The sequence below is a fragment of the Microtus oregoni genome, unplaced genomic scaffold (genome assembly GCF_018167655.1).
Source record: "Microtus oregoni isolate MIOR12 unplaced genomic scaffold, Mior012 000061F_ref0000440, whole genome shotgun sequence".
NCBI lineage: Eukaryota > Metazoa > Chordata > Mammalia > Rodentia > Cricetidae > Microtus > Microtus oregoni.
The window spans coordinates 1,480,731-1,499,199 of NW_024543871.1; the positions used below are offsets into that span (position 1 = coordinate 1,480,731).

The 18,469-nt window shown below is 37.3% G+C and overlaps 1 protein-coding gene across 2 annotated transcripts in view; it reads right to left on the bottom strand.

Moving 5' to 3' along the window:
• Positions 1–427: 427 nt before the first annotated feature.
• Positions 428–18,469, bottom strand: part of Cul4b (cullin 4B) — a 44,694-nt gene continuing 26,652 nt past the window's right edge. For both annotated transcript variants that reach the window (XM_041639987.1, XM_041639986.1), the window contains 10 exons: positions 16,951–17,143; positions 16,059–16,163; positions 15,147–15,257; positions 14,100–14,185; positions 12,494–12,601; positions 11,404–11,517; positions 10,156–10,261; positions 8,811–8,983; positions 7,396–7,548; positions 428–2,610 (listed from right to left, as the gene is read on the bottom strand). In XM_041639987.1, the coding sequence (XP_041495921.1) occupies positions 2,515–2,610; positions 7,396–7,548; positions 8,811–8,983; positions 10,156–10,261; positions 11,404–11,517; positions 12,494–12,601; positions 14,100–14,185; positions 15,147–15,257; positions 16,059–16,163; positions 16,951–17,143 (1,245 nt within the window). In that variant the 3' untranslated portion in view covers positions 428–2,514. The remainder of the gene's footprint in view (positions 2,611–7,395; positions 7,549–8,810; positions 8,984–10,155; positions 10,262–11,403; positions 11,518–12,493; positions 12,602–14,099; positions 14,186–15,146; positions 15,258–16,058; positions 16,164–16,950; positions 17,144–18,469) is intronic.

The following is an 18,469-nucleotide window of genomic DNA, read 5'->3' on the forward strand; positions in this document are numbered from 1 at the left end:
AAATACTGAGTAATATCTGTGATATGTTGTTTAGAACAGAAACGATTAAAAAAAATAGCAAGCATGCACTATAACAAAGTAAGTACCATCTCTTCTCCTTCCAAGTCCCATCTAAATTACCTTCATACTGACATTATGAAACTGCTCACTTTGACAGTTTGACTGAAAAAAATGTTTATCCTTGTGCTTGATTGCCACTAAAGTGGCACTAATTGTTTACTTTTAAGAATGCTGGGAATTTTACTATACTTTGACTATAACCTCCTCCATAGTATCCCAAAACTACCAACAAAATAACAAAGAGAAAGTATAAAAATAATTGAATGTGAACTGTCAAATGTGAATTAAGGAAGTCCTTAGGAAGACTTTGTTTTCTAGTTTTACAATTTTCTCAATATTTGGAGTTTAAAAATATTCCCTCAGAAACTTTTTTTTAAATAAAAGTTTTATTGGAGAAAAATAGAACCACCACATACACAGGGAAAAAAAGCACAAAAATTCAAGTGATACAGAACAACTGAAATTCACAATTATCCAACGTAGTTTGCCATCACTTTTCAGTGTCTTAACCAGCTTCCCTTAATAGTCTGGCTAGTTTTTCAGCTGAGACAGCATCAAATTTTCAAAGAATGAAGAACCTCAGAAAAGGGACCCACCTTCAAGATAATGAAGGTGGTTATCAAGAGCCTCCTAGTAGAAACAACTCCACCTAAAAATTCTGTAAAAGTTAACTAGTGAGTGGTGTCATAGTCTCCATACCCTAGAGACCAACAGGGATGAATTACAACACTGATGTTGATGGTCCAGTAAACAGAACAGCCACATTTCCTTGTCAGAAGAGCTCCTGTAAGGAAATCAGAAAGGAGCTGAATAAAAATATACGAAATAGCTGCTCAAAAAGAATTGGGAAGTTTATTCGAAACACTATATATAGTCAAACAGTGTGCAAGTTGATGCAATAAAGAGAAATGGGCAACTTAAAGTACAGACATCTGGCCACAGGTCTCTGAGAATTCAAGAAAACCATCAATAGTAGACATAAGATCTTGGTTCATAAGATCTGAACCAAGTTGAAGGTTCAGATCTAAGCAGCTCCCGTAATGGCTTCAGAAAGACAAGGACAATGCTGGTGAATGAAGCACTGAAGAAGTTCTCATTGAAAAGCAAACACTAAAATTGTCTGCTTCTCTCCAGTAATCAATTCCCTTCATAGAAATGGAAACCAGAAGGAAAAACAAAAACCCTCTGGTAATGAAGAGAAGTTTTTTACTCACATTTTGAATGTGAAGAACAATACTTTTGTTATTTTGTGTGTGTGAACAATTTGAGGACATTTCCCTGAAAAAGCAGGTGTCTAGTGGCTATGAGAACTCTTCAATTCAAGCAATTAAAAAAAAAAGAATCCAGGACTTGACATTTTCAAATAGGGAGTGTATAAGGGAGACAAGGGAGAAGCATATGTAGAGTTTCTGCAAGTCAGGAGGTGGATGAAAGTTAAAGCTTTGTTTACCAACAGAGAAGAGATGCTTCCAAAAAAATTCCACTTCAGTAAAAAAACTGGAATGCAAATCCTAGGAAGCCTCTAATAACTGACAATTAGCCCAAGTTAAAGACAAACGATCCAAACAACATTTAAAGATTGAAGCATGATGAAAAGTAGCTGGTGATTTTTGTTCCTGTAATCTACAAAACAGGTTGATTTTGGTCTTCTGTGATTTTAATAAAGTATTCATTTTTAATAAAAAGAACTGGATTTGCCCCTCTTCCTATGCTCTTCTAGTGCAAGGTGGTCAGCAATTTTTCTATTTATCTATTTAATAAGTACCTGTTAATCAGCTCAGTAAATTTGGGACTAAGTCATGTGTACACATCCCATACTCATAAATGAAAACCTTTAGGATGTGACTATATAAGGTATTATGGAAGTAACTGTCACCCTCCTTGAAAAATTTGTTTCCAAATAAGGTTTCTTTACCAATCCCTTCAGTGTAACAGAACGCCAACAGCAATAACAACTTATTTTTCTTTTCAAGGGAAACCACAAAATGGGTGAACAAACAAGTCCAGGGTGGTTTTTCTATTTGATAAATACATCCAGAACTCTGTACAGGTAATAAAGCTTGCATGCAGTTTAAGTATCTTTAAGTGACTTTTAAGCAAATAAACCTTTTGCTTCATTGATGATGTATAAGAACCCCCTCCCCCCTTTTAATGGCCATAGAGGTCTCTTCCCCAGTTCCAAAAGGAATCATGAAGACCAGGAACTTTCTTAAAGAGTTTTCTGCACATCATACTAAATAACATGCAAAGAGTTCAACAACATTCTTCTTAAAGATTAAGTATTACTCTTTAAATGGGCATGTTAACCACTGAGAAAAGTCCACGCAACTATTTCCATTACACTGCTTCATTTGGTCATCGGAAGTATAAAAAAAGTCAAATAACATGAGATTCAACAAGTGAGTTTATCCAATGGCTACGGCATATGACAACAAATATTCCAAGGCCAACATTCTATGCAATATAGTTGTACTGGTTTGGGTTTTCTTTATCTCTTTCCATGTAGTCCCGATCAATTAGGGATTCTATTCTCTTCTTTAGATCTGCAGGCTGTAAGAGAAAACATATTTTCAATGCAAAGCTCATAATCACCAGTATAAGCCCATCTACCAACATCCCATAGAAAAAGAGAACAAGGGCTAGGAATAATTGAACAGAGGCAGGCAGATTGCTGTGAGTTTGAGGCCAGTCTGGTCTACAGAGCAAGTTCTAGGACAGCCAGAACCACACAGAGAAACATGGCCTTTAAAAAAACGAGGGGGGAGCAAGAACAAAAGCAGGTATGGTGACACCTGCCTATAACCCTGCTCAGGAGGCTGAGGCAGTAGAGTCACAAGCTTGAAGGTGGTCTGGAGTTTGTCAGTCAGATCCTGTCTTAATTCCCCACCAAGATGTTTATTTATACACTATATAAATATTATAATATCATACTTCTATCAATATATAATATTTCCTACTACTTTATTTTCACCATGTTTTTTAGATTTATTTTTATGTTTTGCTTGCATGTTTGTCTATGCACCACATGTGTGCAGTATCCATGGAAGCCAGGAGAAGGTATCAGATCCTCTGAAGATGGAGTTAAAAAAGATATATTAGCCACCATGGATACTAGAAATCAAACCTAGGTGCTCTGAAAGTACAATCAGTGCAATCAGTGCTCTTTCTTACTTCCTTTCTTTTCTTTTCCTCTAAGTAAGAGCCCTAGCTGTCCTGGAACTTGCTCTGTAGACCAGGGGGGCCTCGAACTCATGGAAATCTGCCTGTCTTTGCCTCTCGAGTGCTGGGACTAAAGGCATACACCACCACTGCCTGGCAGTCAGTGTGCTTTACTGCTGAATCACCACTCCTAGTCCTACTTTTATTGAACCATCTCCAGCCCCCTACTTTTATTTTAAAAATATATTCTGAGAACCAGATAATTTCTATAAAAATACAAAAACCTCAACTCATAATTTCACACAGGAACACATTCTAAGTTAGAGAATGGTGTGGGAGAATTGTCTGTATTCTGTCAATCATGTTTTAAATAAACACTAATTGGCCAGGCAGGAAGTATAGGCAGGAAAACCAGACAGAAGTAGAAATGATGCAATGAGAACAGGAGAATTCTGGGAAGGAAGAAGCTGATTCCTCCCACTCCTGCCCAGACCACCGAAATAGCAGGATGAGATCTGCCCCAGCTGAAAAAGGTACCAAGCCATATGGCAAAAATAGATCAGAATAATGGGTTAATATAAGCTACAAGAGTTAGTAAGAGGCCTGACCTAATGGGCCAATTAGCTTTATACTTATTACTTATACTTTATACTTATAGAGATCTCTGTGTGATTTTCTTTGGGGCTTGCCGGCTGTGGGGTATAGGGTGGGACAGAAACCCCAACAAGCCAGCCCCCTTCATGTTACAGAATGGCACCCACGTTAATAACTGCATCCACAGAAAGCCTGAGAAAGCTTGGGAAAGACTAGAGTAAAGCATTTCAATTTTCAGCAGGAGCAGGAAAAAAGCTGCACTGTTTCAAAATGCCGGCTTTCTGGGCTGTCCTGCCAGAGAAACCGCTGACTCTTTCAAGCAGGTGGTCCGGACTATGGAGCTATGGATACATTGTTGCAGCTTGCTTCCTGGCAAGGACCTTGAAACGCCATAGAGTTGTGGCAATTAACATGGCTCTGGCCAGAACCTCAGCCATGATTGCTTAGTGAATTAAAGGCTCATGTGGTCAGAAAGAGAGAAATACAGTAAAGAGAGATTCAAAGAGGAAGAAAACCTCTAAATGGTTTACAGGGTGTCAAAAATATATACAGGTTAAAGGTTAAAGTTCTGAAAGAGAGAGAGAGAGAGAGAGAGAGAAAGAAAGAATGAACGAACGAACAAACTAAAGAGAGTTTCTGGTTGTGGTGGCACAAGCCAGTAGGATTTGCCTGGGAGGCAGAGACAGACAGATCTCTGTAAGTTCAAGGATAGCCTGGTTTATAGAGGGAGTTCCAAGACACAGAGAACCTGTCTCAAAAAGCCAAAAGTTAAAAGTAAAAATAAAAGAGAGGTTAAAATAAAACCACATAAAGATGGAAAATACAAAGAGAATCTTGATACTGTATGCTATTATGCTCTCTTTGAATTGTTTGAATGCTTGATACTGTATGCTATTATGCTCTCTTTGAATTGTTTGAATGCTGAGGAAGGAGCAACAGCTGCTAAAAGATATTTGCTTATAAATGCTGCAGAATTAATCCAAGATAGGTATTTGAAAATACCTTGACTTCAAAATTGAAGTCAAAAGGTATGTGACTTTGAAGAAGAGATTTTGTTTTTGTTTCCACAGAAAATGAGAGGCTATGGATTTATTCAGAGTTAAGAAAAATCAACTTTGATCAAGGAAGACCACTTGAGAAATCTCTGGCAGGAATAGATGGCTCAGACGTCTGAGTTCTACATCTAGAACAGGTTCAAGACTGCTGCCTGAGATGATCAAGACTCACAGGATACTTCAGTCAGGACTTGACCATAACTCGAAATTTTCTTTAGGTCCCCATAAGATTATCAGTACCCCCAACCAGCTGGAAGTAGCCTGGAATACTATGCCCACATTCCCAGAAAATGGACTATGGATATTTTCTTTTTTAAAAAAAGAGGGGGAAGTGGTGCAGGAGAATTATCTGTATTCTGTCAATCATGTTTTAAATAAATGCTGATTGGCCAGGCAGAAAGTATAGGCAGGAAAACCAAACAGGAAGTAGAAATGATGCAGTGAGAACAGGAGAATTCTGGGGAGGAGGAAGCTGATTCCTCCCACTCCTGCCCAGAACACTGAAGCAGCAGGATGTGAGCTGACAGCTGAAAAAGGTACCAAGCCATATGGCAAAAATAGATCAGAATAATGGATTAATTATTAGAGCTAATAAGTAACCTGACCTAATGGGCCAATCAGCTTTATAACTTATAGAGATCTTTGTGTGATTTTCTTTGGGGCTTGCTGGCTGTGGGGTACCAGGCGGAACAGAAACCCCAACAAGCTGGCCCCCTTCATGTTACAAGAGAAACAACATTATTTAGTTCAATAAAGATACCTTGAAATGGCGAGTATATCATTAACTCAAGATAAAAGCTAGTTCTCCAGTTTTTATTTTTATAAATTGAAGTTAAAAACATTACTAAGCTTGGAGTGGTAGTACACTTTAAGTCCAAGAACTCAGGAGGCAAACAAAGTCAGACAGATGTGTGTGAGCCTAAGGCCAGCCTGGTCTACATAGTGAGTTCTAGGCCAGCCAGAGTATCATAGCAAGATCCAAATTAAGACACAAGTCTCAAATCAAGTTAAATTTAATTAAATGCAGCTGGAGCACTGTAGTGTACTTCTATAATCCCAGCAAATGGGAAGCCAGAAGAACAGGATTGAGAGTAAGACCTGCTTGGGGTACACAGTAAGACACTGTCTCAAATAGACAAACAACAAAAACACCTGAAATTAAGTAACTAAACAATACAAACAAATTTAAAAATGTATAAGAGAATTTATTACATAAACTAAATGAACTACTAGACCTAGAAGCATAGGCCTATAATCCCAGCTACTAGGCTGACTGAGAAATAAAGACTGTGAGTTCAAGAAGGTTGGCAAAAACAAAACAAAAGTGGATGAGACTTTTTCTTGATGGTATAGCACTTGTCTAGCATATGCAAGGGTCCTACGTTATATTACCCAGCACCAAACATCCATATAACTACATGAAATTTGATAAAATATCACATTAACTCACACCTATATATTTCTGGCTAACTATAAATTTTAACTACATATACAAGTGATTTGGATTTCTGAATCATGTAGTTAGTTTAAAATTTATGACAATTGGGGCTGGAGAGATGGCTCAGAAGTTAAGATCACTGACTGCTCTTCCAGAGTTCCTGAGTTCAAGTCCCAGCAACCACATGTTGGCTCACAACCATCTATGAGATCTGGTTCCCGTGTGTTGGGGTTAAAGGACTGCACCACCACCACCCAGTCTAGAAATCTTTTAAAATTTTGAAAATCGTACAACACCTAGTTGTCTAAACACCTTTATTACTACTGGACATTTGCATTGGAACATACCAGTGTATAGACCAATTTCAGCTTACTAGAACTATTATTAGACATTTTCTTTTTTTCTTTTTTCTTTCTTTTTTTTTTTTTGCGTGTGCCACCACCACCCAGCTTATTTTTTATTATGTATACAGTATTTCAGTATTCTGTCTGCATGTCTGCCTGCAGGCCAGAAGAGGGCACCAGATCTCACTACAGATGGCCGTGAGTCACCATGCAGTTGCTGGGAATTGAACTCAGGACCTTTGGAAGAGCAGGCAGTGCTCTTAACCACTGAGCCATCTCTCCAGCCCCCATTATTAGACATTTTCAAAAGACACTAAAAGTACTTTACCACTAAGATACACCCAGCAGCCTCTTACAAATTTGAGAAAAGATTTATATAAGGTAAACTAAACAAGATATAACTCAATCTAATAACCAAGTATGTCAAATGCCAAGGTATCTTCAGAAAAGAAGATTTAAAAGATATGTAATAAATTAACTTCAAAACTTTCAAAGCCACATTTACTCACTAAACTTTCAAGTACGGGGGGGGGAGGGTTTGTAAATTGTTTCCCCAATTTATCAGTTGTATACATATATCAACAAAAGTTCTTCTGTGAATCACACGCATGGTTATAGAAAATAAATACCTGTCATTCCAAATGGCTTTAAGCTTTTCATCTATATTTGCAAGATTAGGGTCTAGAATCAAATGTATTCTCTTTCATTTATAACAAGTCCAGTATGGAGACAGAAAAACACCTACTTTTACTGGAAATTTTAGCTGATTGTAGACTTCTGAAACAAGAAGATTGTGGCTAAGTGTTTTCCTCATCTTCATAATTCGGACAATCGCAGCATCAATTTGGTATTGTCTATCTTGAAATACTCTTTCTGTAGTGCTTGCTTGTTCTTCAACCTAAAAAAAAATATCAAATGAAGTCAAACTTAATTATTAACACAAACTTTACATTAGGGACTTAACAGTGTTACTGTTCTAAAGGCACTGACTTATCTAAATGGGACCTTATAAATGCAGATGCAAGAGGAAAAAAACCTTGACAAATATAGCTCCATTCTGTTCTAATCATATTGCCATGTACCAATAAAGCAAAACCTATACAGATTAAGAGAAAAACACCACCTTTGAGGACTGTGGTGATAAAGACTCAGTTGGTTGAGTACCTGCCTACAACCATGAGGACCTGGTTTTTAAATTTAGATTTTCATGAACTCATGTAAAACCAGTTCCTTGAACTAATACCTAGCTGGCCTAGCCTAATTAGTGAGTTACAGGCAAAGAGACCACCACAAGAAACAACAAAGATAGTTCCTAAGGAATGATACTGGAGGTATCCTCTGGCCTACCCTATAATTTAAAATATTCATACTCATTGAGCCAAAAAATTTACTTCCATAAATTTATCTGAAGAAAAAGATCAAAACAAAAACAAACAAACAAAAGCCAGGCAGTGATGGCGCACATCTTTAATTCCAGCATTTGGGAGGCAAAGGCAGGGAGATCTCTGAGTTCGAGGTCAGCCTGGTCTACAAGAGCTAGCTCCAGGACAGGCTCCAAAGCTACGGAGAAACCATCTCAAAAAACCAAAGCAAACCAAACCAAACGAAAAAAAAAAATTATATCGACTTCCAATCCTAATAAGTTCATTCCTCAATAAAAATAAACATAAAAGCAAATACTGAAATATATTACTTTAATTAATAGTAATGGCAGCATTAGAAAATTAAACTGGGACTGAGAGATGGCTCAGAGGTTAAGAGCACTGGCCTTAACCATATGGTGGCTCACAATCACTATAAAAAGATCTGGTGCCCTTCTCTGGTGCACAGACAGAACACTGCACACATAAATAAATAAAGAAATAGATAATCAATCTTAAAAAATTAAACTCAATCTTAAAAACTAAACTGTAAATTCTGGGGCTGGAAACATGATTCAAGTAGTTAAGAGGGCCTGCACCATAAAATTCCCAGCACCATTCACAGCCATTCCAGCTCCAGTGGATCCAATGCCCTCTTCTGACATATGGGCCCCAGGCCTGATGTGATACAGACACATAGACAGGGAAAACACTCAAGCCTATCATTTTTTAATCTGTAAATTTCTTCTATAAACAAACATAAACCTAATATAGTAGGATGAGAGCACAAAAGGTTTACCGTTTCTTTCATTTGAATTTGATTGATCTTAATCCTGAATAGTTTGTGTTTGAAATCATCATTACAAATGAATTTGTCACCATCTTCGATATCTTTGCCCTTTGGATTTTTAGCCAGAACTCTAGCTTTGCCACAGGCTAGTGACTGCAGTGTTCTCCTTAATTCTCCATCCTCTGAAGAAATAAGTCATTTATTTGTTAGTAGCATGTAGAACACAAGATTCAACTTCAATTTAATTTTTACACATTCTTTATTAAACTTTTTCCCTCCCTCAGGGTCATCAAACCCTGCTCTTTGTGCTATTCAATAACATTTTTTCCTAGTTGTCTTCTAAAAGCATTTATTGTCACCCTATGAGGACAACTACCACAACTTGTGATGCACCATTGCCTTTCTCTCAGGTCAATGACTAAAATGACACATCACTTGGCTATCTTATTATCACTCCAGTATGTTGTATTCTCCATTAACTCTCTGTTTAATTGCTAATGATACTACTACTAACCTAACCCAATGAAAACCCTAGAATCATCTTTTAAGTCTTTCTTCTTCTTCATTTCGCTATGGTTCTAGTAATTTCATTTCTGTTAGAATCATTCTAACAGAAGCCCCTTAGGACTGTATGCCAGAATTATCTCTATAGTTTCTAGACGAGACTCTTTTTTACTCTTCCAGATGGCCTGCCCTATCAATGCCAAGTAAGTTGCTCAAATAGTTTATTTTTATTTTAAGTTATATACTTTGAGTCACTACAGCATAGGCTTTAGCTATATTCATCAGTCTATCTCTACATCTTACCTAATGAGTTTTAGAGCTGACCATTCTAAGCTACAAACTTTTCATGCTTCCTACCTACAATGCCCAAGTCTTTCTTACACTATTTCCTTTATTTCATGTCTTCCCTCCAACCAAAATTTGAATGCCCAACTCAAGTCCCACTGCCTTCCACAATCTTGTTTCTCCTAACACACTTTTTGCTAACACTACATACTGATACTTACTGGTTTTGAAATTATCAATACAGAGGAGGGAGCTGTAGAGACATCACACTGCTGAAGAGTACTTTCTAGTCTTTCAGAAGACCAGATAGATGTCAGCTCCCAGCACCAACACAGTCTCACAACCACCTAATTCAAGTTCCAGGAGATACAATGCCCCCTTCTGGCCTCAACAGGCCATGTGTATTATAGATATACTCACACAGGTTCATAACACACACATAAAGAAATGAATCAATCATTTTAAAAATGTCTACTGGAGATGATTACTTCCTGGTATCTCCCTGAGCTCTGAACACAGAGCAGAGAACTACAATTGCTTGCTACTTGACAGATGCAATACAAACCTATCCCGGTAGCTTGCTTGATCTCTTCTAAACTGAACTCCTCCCCTTCATTAAACATTAGCAGCACCAGGGTTTGAAAAAGAGAGACCTGAAGTTCTTTTTTGCCCTGTTAAAAGACAGAAGTTAGCCTATTAATCAAAAAAATCTTATAGGAAAAGCATTTTTAAGATTCATTTAAGTTTTTTTTTCAGTTTATATACCAACCACAGTTCTCCCTTCCTCCTCTTCTCCCCATTTCTTCCCACCTTGTCCCACCCAACTCCCATCCACTCTTCAGAAAGGGCAAAGCGACCCATGGGGAGTCAACAGGAAAAGCATTTTTAATTAGTGAGTTAAGAAGCACAGATTAACAGTACCAAAACCCTGTTTCAGGTAGCAATAAAATGTGCACTTTGAGGTTTAGGTATGATTCCACAGAAAACAAGGTGAAGGATTAGTTTGCCTATTAATAGTTTTTTTTTCTAATCTTTATTAAAACCAAACAAAGTAATGAAAATAACTCAGTCCTCTGTGTATTATTATAAATATTCATGAGAAGCAGCAAGGAATTGCTATTCTAAATGCATTTGTGAGACAAGCTTTCATGTAGCTCACGCTAGACTTAATTGCTTTTTAGCCAAACAGTGTTTGAATTCTCAATCTTCCTGCTTCTATCTCCCAAAGATTACAGCCCTGTGCCACTAGGCTCCACTTTCAAATGGATTGTGACTTGGTTAAGAGCAATAATGAACAGCTGTAGGAATTTTTAAAGATGGACATTGTTTGCTTTAATCTCCCACTCTGTTCTCTAGCATCCAGTAATATAATTTCTGACAAGATAACGTGAACTCTGCATCCACAGCTACAGAAAGATTATTGCTTTTAATTTTAGAGAAGAGCCAACTCAATTGCTGAAAAGGTGATCATTTTATTTTTTTATTTAATTTTTTTTTGGGTTTTCCGAGACAGGGTTTCTCTGTGGTTTTGGAGCCTGTCCTGGAACTAGCTCTTATAGACCAGGCTGGTCTTGAACTCACAGAGATCCGCCTGCCTCTGCCTCCCAAGTGCTGGGATTAAAGGCGTGCGCCACCACCGCCCGGCTAAGGTGATCATTTTAAAAAACACACAAAGTTATAACAAAAAAATCACTGTTGCCATGTGGTGTCACAGTCACATTTATAAAACAGCAGCCTGAACCTTCCAAACAAAGGACATGACTTCCATATTAAAGATGAAGGCAGAAATTAAGTTTTGGGAATATCCACTTACCTCTTTAAATTCAGCTTTTAGCACACAGTGTCCCAAAGTTGACTGCCACTGGAGTTTCCTGCCACTGTGTTTGCCTAAGTAAAATGTCTTGAAAATTTCCTGAAGCTTTACCATCTGAAGCAAATAAAAGTAAGTGTTTCTTTAAGCTGCATCTGCAATACCACCTTCAGTACTTTTTAAAATTTATTACTGCCATGATCATGAAGGTCAGAAGACAACTTTCAGGAGTCAGTTCCCTTCTTCTACTTTGTAGGTCCTGGGGATTGAACTTCAGAGCTGAAGCTTTGGTGGCAAGAAGGTGTCTTCACCCCTGGGCAACTTCAATGACTTTCCTCTCACCTCTCTTAACCCCATCTGAAATAACTTCTCATAGCTTTCATTATTATCCAGTAAGTATCAATCACTTTAAGGTAAAACTCTACCCAATGCAACCAATGTAACAGGGCTTAGCAATCTTTACACTCTTTTAGCTCTTCTACTCTATTTAATCATTCCTTCACGTCTGGTGACTTGGGCTTCTATTGATTCTACTGATTCCCTTCTCTCGCTGCCGCTTCTGCCAAAGTTTCTTTTGGAGGTCCTCTTCTTACTATCTGTTAAATGTGAGCCTTTCTAAAGTTCAAGTTCTGCCCTTTCTCCTCATCTTCACCATATTCTTCCCTTATTGAGGGAAATCTACTCTCTGGGCGTCCAAGATACTTTCATAGAGGACTCTCAGAATTTTTCTCTATTTAACCTTCTAGGTTTTGGTCCTGAGTGGGAGTGTTTCCAAGGCATTAGGGGAAACTCAATTATCCATCATATTCACCAGTCCTGTCTTAAGGTGAAATATGGGCAACATTTTTTTAACAGGAAGATTAAGGGGTCATAAACTAAGAAATAGATGAATTGGGGGAAAATAGCACTAAATTTGGAAACAATGTGCTCAAGTGAACTTGGAAATTGAAGTAAAAGAATAAATTATTAACACTCATTCTGTTGATATGTTTGCTAATGTAAGTTTTTAAAAGGTACATATTTTCAAATGAAAAGCAGGAAAAAAAGTGTGATTTCTATACCTATAGCTTAGGTCTGAAACAGTTAATCTTACCTCTGGTGGCAAATGGACCTCCATGGGTACATATGTTGGCCAGTAACCCATTGTCAGGATATTCACAGTTAATTCAATATTGCCAGGTACATTCTGGTTCTGCATATACTATAAAAAGATCAATATATACACTGATATCAACATATGTACCGAGAAGTATACATGTCATACCATAATATTGACCTTTTTTGGTTTTTTTGAGACAGGGTTTCTTTGTAGCTTTGAAGTTTGTCCTGGAACTCATAATGCAGATCAGGTTGTCCTTGAACTCAGAGTTCTCTGCCTCCCAAGTGCTGGGATTAAAGGCGTGTGCCACCACTGCTCAGTTTGATTCATTTAAGAATTTCCTTATTCTAAAAATGTGTGAATACTAACCATCCTGAAAATAAAGTCAATTAACTATTAAGACTTGAAGTTTACACAAAATGGAGTAGAAAAATATACAGGTGGCTACTTTGACATACTGGCATATAAAAATCCCATGAAAACATCCTAGGCATTATTAACTCAACATCTCACATATAGCTAGGCTGTTAGAGAATCTCTTCTCCATTCTTTTCCCCCCAATGCCACCTGTAGTCCCCACCTTTGGAAACCCCTACATGGATTGGAACACCTTGCAGCAACTCCCACTCCTCACCCCACCAGCCAGCCCAAGTGTCTGGTTTTTCAGCTGTTCCATTCCCTGTTTGAAGGTGGTAACATTAAGTGGGAAAGGAAGAAGAAGAAAGGCAAGGCAGATAATCCTATTTGGCAGATACTATAAGATCCATGATCCTACTGACTGAATTTTCTTGAGTCCTTCAGTTTTATTTACCACCTTCAATACAGTGATCAAGAAGCCATTTCCAAAACTCTTAGAGTATAAAATCTAATTTGCCATCACTATTACCTAGTTGTTGCTACTGCTGCTGAGACAGGGTCTCACTCTATTGCCCATATCTATTTCAGCATTCAAAGCAGCCAAAGCTGCAGTTATAAAAACTACATCTAGCTATGTTCTTAAAATATTTTAAAATAGTCTTCTATCAATTCAATGTCTTCAAAAACTATAGCTTCAGCTTCTCACCCCAAATGTCCCCAGAGGTATTATATACCACCCCCACCTTTTATCACCTCGCCTCTCTCCCATTACAAGCTCTGAACATGTAAATCCTCCAACTGATTAGACATCAAAAAAAGTGCCCAATCTTATAGTCTAGCTATAGTTCTTCTTACGCTAACTTTAGTCTAATACATTATTTTACTTTTGTTTTATTCTTTTTGTTTGTTTGTTTGTTTGTTTTTCGAGACAGGGTTTCTCTGTAGCCCAGGCTGACCTTGAACTCACAAAGCTCCATCTGCCTCTGCCTCCCTAGAGCTGGAATTAATGGCGTGTGCCTCTACTGCCTGGCACTCTAGATATTTAAGAAGATTAAATCCTGACTTAGGTCAAACATACTTACATTTTTTGATGATCTTTTTCCTCTACTGTACTGTTAAGCTGCTATGAAGTTATTTGTAAAAAAATATATGTTTCTATTTATCCTCTTCAATATGGAGTGCCACAAAAACTAAACTCAAATATCCTTAAGTTCAAGGAATTAAGATTTTAACTCACGTTTACCTGTTTGAACTGAATCATGATGTCTTTTGAAAGTTCCATGTCTTTAAACATCCCTTCAAGCTTGCTGGTGAATGCAGCTCCACATTCTATTGAAGATGTTTGTATAGTTATAATATTTCAGGGTAGTACAAGCAAAGAATTTGAAAATAAAATGCAAATCTTACTTGGGCATAAAATATGACCTGTAACTTTTGGTAAGAATGAAAAGAAATTCTTACCCCCAGCTGGTGCCCTAATTCAGAGGCAAACTCTTTAATCCTATAGCAAGCAACCTTATCCACTTTCAGGTATTTCAGGAACATTTTATACACACATACAGAAGAATAATTCTTTATCTTTAAAAAAAAGTCAACAATTTTGGACATTAACAAGAGGCTAGGATCCTCATAAGCTCCTTTGAAATTTATGGGTTTGTGTTGTGTGTGAGGTCAGGGATGTGTGTACAGGCGCAGGCACCCATTCATGCATGTAGAAATCAGAGGACTGGCTGTCCTGCTATACCACACTCTGCCTTATTCCTTTGAAACGGAATCTCTCATTGTTATCTAGGAGCTAGGTTGGTGTCCAAGAAGCCCCAGCGATCCTCGTCTCCCATTTTCACCTAACGCCTAGTCACAGGGGTTACACATATACACATGGCCTTTTTATCTGGGTGCTGGGGAATTATTTATTTATTTCTCAAGACAGGGTTTCTCTGTGTAATATAGTCCTAGCTGCCTTGGAACAAGCTCTTATAGACCAAGCTACTCTCTCAAACTCCGAGATCCACCTGCCTCTGCCTCCTGAGTGCTGGGATTAAAGGTGTGCGCCACCACCACCCGGCTTGCTGGGATTTAAACTCAGGTCCTCATGCTTGTGCAGAAAGCACTCTTACCCACTGAGCCACCCTCCCCCCACCCCCTTAGTTTATGTTTTCATCATGTGTATATAAATTGATTAACAAAAAAGCAATCAATGAAAATAATACAATTAATTCAGCATTTCCCTCAAATATTAAAGAAAGGAAAAATTGAAATAATAAAAAAGGAAAGAGAATGGCAAACATACCATGTTTCAGTTTAGACAGCATTGATTTTTCAGCATCTACAGATGCACTCTTGCCAACTAATAGGCGTTTGGCTAAATCTTTCTTATAGAAGGCCTCAAAAACATCTTTGCCTATATTAAATAAAAAACATAACACTCATGATAAGCCAAATAAAGTTTAACAAATGGGCTTCAAAAAGCTTAATCACAGCACCTCGAGTTATTTTACTTTATACATTTCATTCAAGTTTATTAAACTTAAGAACAATGGAGGTCTATGCCAGGCATTTCAAAAGTTATTAAATGTAAAACTATTAATAAAAATATTAACTTTTCTTCAGAAAATAAACCATAGTACACTGGTAATGGTTAGCACCAAAATTAAAGAGATTTAAAACAAGCAGTAAAATCCCAGCTTTTTAATAGTGCAAAGGTCAAAGCACAAGGCAATTTAGTCACATTTTTCAACTATTTTTTTTCCTCAGTTTTTCGAGACAGGGTTTCTCCATGTAACATGGCTTTCCTGGAACTCGCTCTATAGATCAGACTGGCCTCGAACTCAAGAGATCTGCACGCCTCTGCCTCCAGTGAGCTGAGATTAGAGGCTTGTGTCATCACTGTCCAGCTTCCTCAACTCTTCTTAAGGAATTAAAGATATGCAATGAATAAAATGCAACCTCCAGCCCCTAACAATCTCTCCAGGTTATATAAATGTTTCTAGATCCTCTAGGAATGCTTTATTTATTTTGTTTTTCATTTGTTTTGAGACAAGGCCTTGCTATGTTGCCCAGCTGCCCTGATTCTCACTATGTAATCTATATATCAATGCTGCCTCAGCTTTCTGAATTCTAGACTACAGGTATCTACCACTATGTAGCTCAGAGAGCTTTGTTTTAAAAGAAAAACATGAAAGCAGTAATAACCAACACTTACCATAGATAAATCTAAATATAATCATTATTTTATCCAGCATTTTCTCAAGCTCTTCATCTGTAGCTTCTTTATTGCCAGCTCGAAGTTTTGAATCTACATACTTAGCTAAAATGGAAAAACAACATTGCTGTTTGGTGACCATGGGTGTCTAAAAGGTGCTGACCACTACAATACCAAATAGGACTATAAAATACTCTTCAGCAATATGTACATGCATTATATAAGTCTCCTACATAAGGGATATCAAGTTAACTATTAATATCATGGGGCTAATAAATACCACAATCTAATAGCATTAAGTCTGACTACAGACAGAGTATACTTTCTGGTATAATGATATCAAAATGGGGTATTGAAGGACTACATATGTAGCTCTGTGGTAGAGTACTTGCCTATCATGTACAGGACTCTGGGTTCAAACCCTAGTACTTCAGAGAAGAGAGAAGAGAGAAGAGAGAAGAGAGAAGAGAAGAGAGAGGAAGAGGCAGAGAAGGCAGAGGAGAGAGAGAGAGAGAGAGAAGAAAAATAGAAATTTTACAAATGGTCAGCATTCTTAAACATTACTTAAATTTCAAGCGGCCCTTTTCCTATAGCTGTAACTAGAGACCTTTAGAAAATAGTACTCTGCCCCATTTATAAATCACCTTAGGCTTGGAAAGCACAGAATCAAGCTTGCTCACTAAAAGTAGACAGGGTCCAATGTTCTATCTCACAAAGATAGAACACGAAGGCTTTGAGAATCTATTTAGCTTGAAGGAATTTATATCTTACACCCATGTCCTTAGAGACAATTTCAGACTTGGCATTACTACCTAAGCAACATCAAACATGTAAGATATAGGTATAATATGGTTTTACCTCAGAATAAATGTTCTAAGATTGTGAAACATACCTATCAGTTCGGCTGGTTTATTTGGTCTTTTATTAATGAATGTTTCAAATGCTTCTTTCATAGCATTGATAAATTTCTCATTTTTCAGAAAGCAGGTATCAATTATATGGTCAACTTTATCTTTAAAGTCCAACAATTCTTGAACCATGGTTTTATCTTTTTCAGGATTAATAACAATAGTACTTCCAAAAGCCTGAAAATGAAAATGGAATAATGAGAATAATCACCAAATCATATTCTAAGTTGGCACATGTATTTAACAATCTTAAAAAGGTACAGCTGTCTTTGAAGGAAAAACACCTAAACAGGCAATACTCACTCATAAACACAAAACTGAATAACCTTGGGTACACATGATATCCTAATGGGGTGTCATCACTAGACTCTAGAAGCTTTTTCTTATTGTTAAGGAAGTCAGATCTGTGCTTTTAAAAATAGGAATGTGATGAGGAAGGGAGGGAAGAGAGATGTGTGGTTCAAACTTGTTAGGCCCTAGACTTTATTCTAACCAAATGACTGCAGAATGCTAACAATCCTTTAATTTCCCATATTCACTGATTTAAGTCATAGAGCTAGAAATCCCAAACAATATCACTCAAATTTTATTGCTGATATGTCACACAGCTACATTCTCAAGCTGATATTTCAAATATTTTATTTTTTAAAATTCCTTCCTTAAAACTGAATAGAAGACCTGGATATCAATCCACACACCTTCGAACACCTGATCTTTGATAAAGAAGCAAAAAATATCAAATGGAAAAAAGAAAGCATATTTAACAAGTGGTGCTGGCATAACTGGATATCAACATGTAGAAGAATGAAAATAGACCCTTATCTATCACCATGTACAAAACTCAAGTCCAAATGGATCAAAGACCTCAACATAAAGCCAGCCACACTGAACCTTACAGAAGAGAAAGTGGAAAGTACACTTAAACACATTGGCACAGGGAACCACTTCCTAAATATAACCCCAGCAGCACAGACATTGAGAGAAACAATTAATAAATGGGACCTCCTGAAACTGAAAAGCTTCTGTAAAGCAAAGGACACAGTCAATGAGTCAAAACTACAGCCTACAGAATTGGAAAAGATCTTCACCAACTAATATCAGAGGGCAGATCTCCAAAATATACAAAGAACTTAAGAAATTGGTCATCAAAAAAACACATAATCCAATAAAAAATGGAGTACAGACCTAAACAGAGAACTCTCAACAGAGGAATCTAAAATGGCTGAAAGACACTTAAGGAAATGTTCAACATCCTTAGTCATGAGAGAAACGCAAATCAAAACAACTCTGAGATTCCATCTTATACCTGTAAGAATGGCCAAGATCAAAAACACTTATGACAACTTATGCTGGAGAGGTTGTGGGGAAAAGGGAACACTTCTGCTTGCTGGTGAAAATGCAAGCTAGTACAACCCCTTTGGATGTCAGTGTGGTGATGTCTCAGAAAATTAGGAAACAACCTTCCTCAAGACCCAGTAATACCACTTTTGGGTATATATCCAA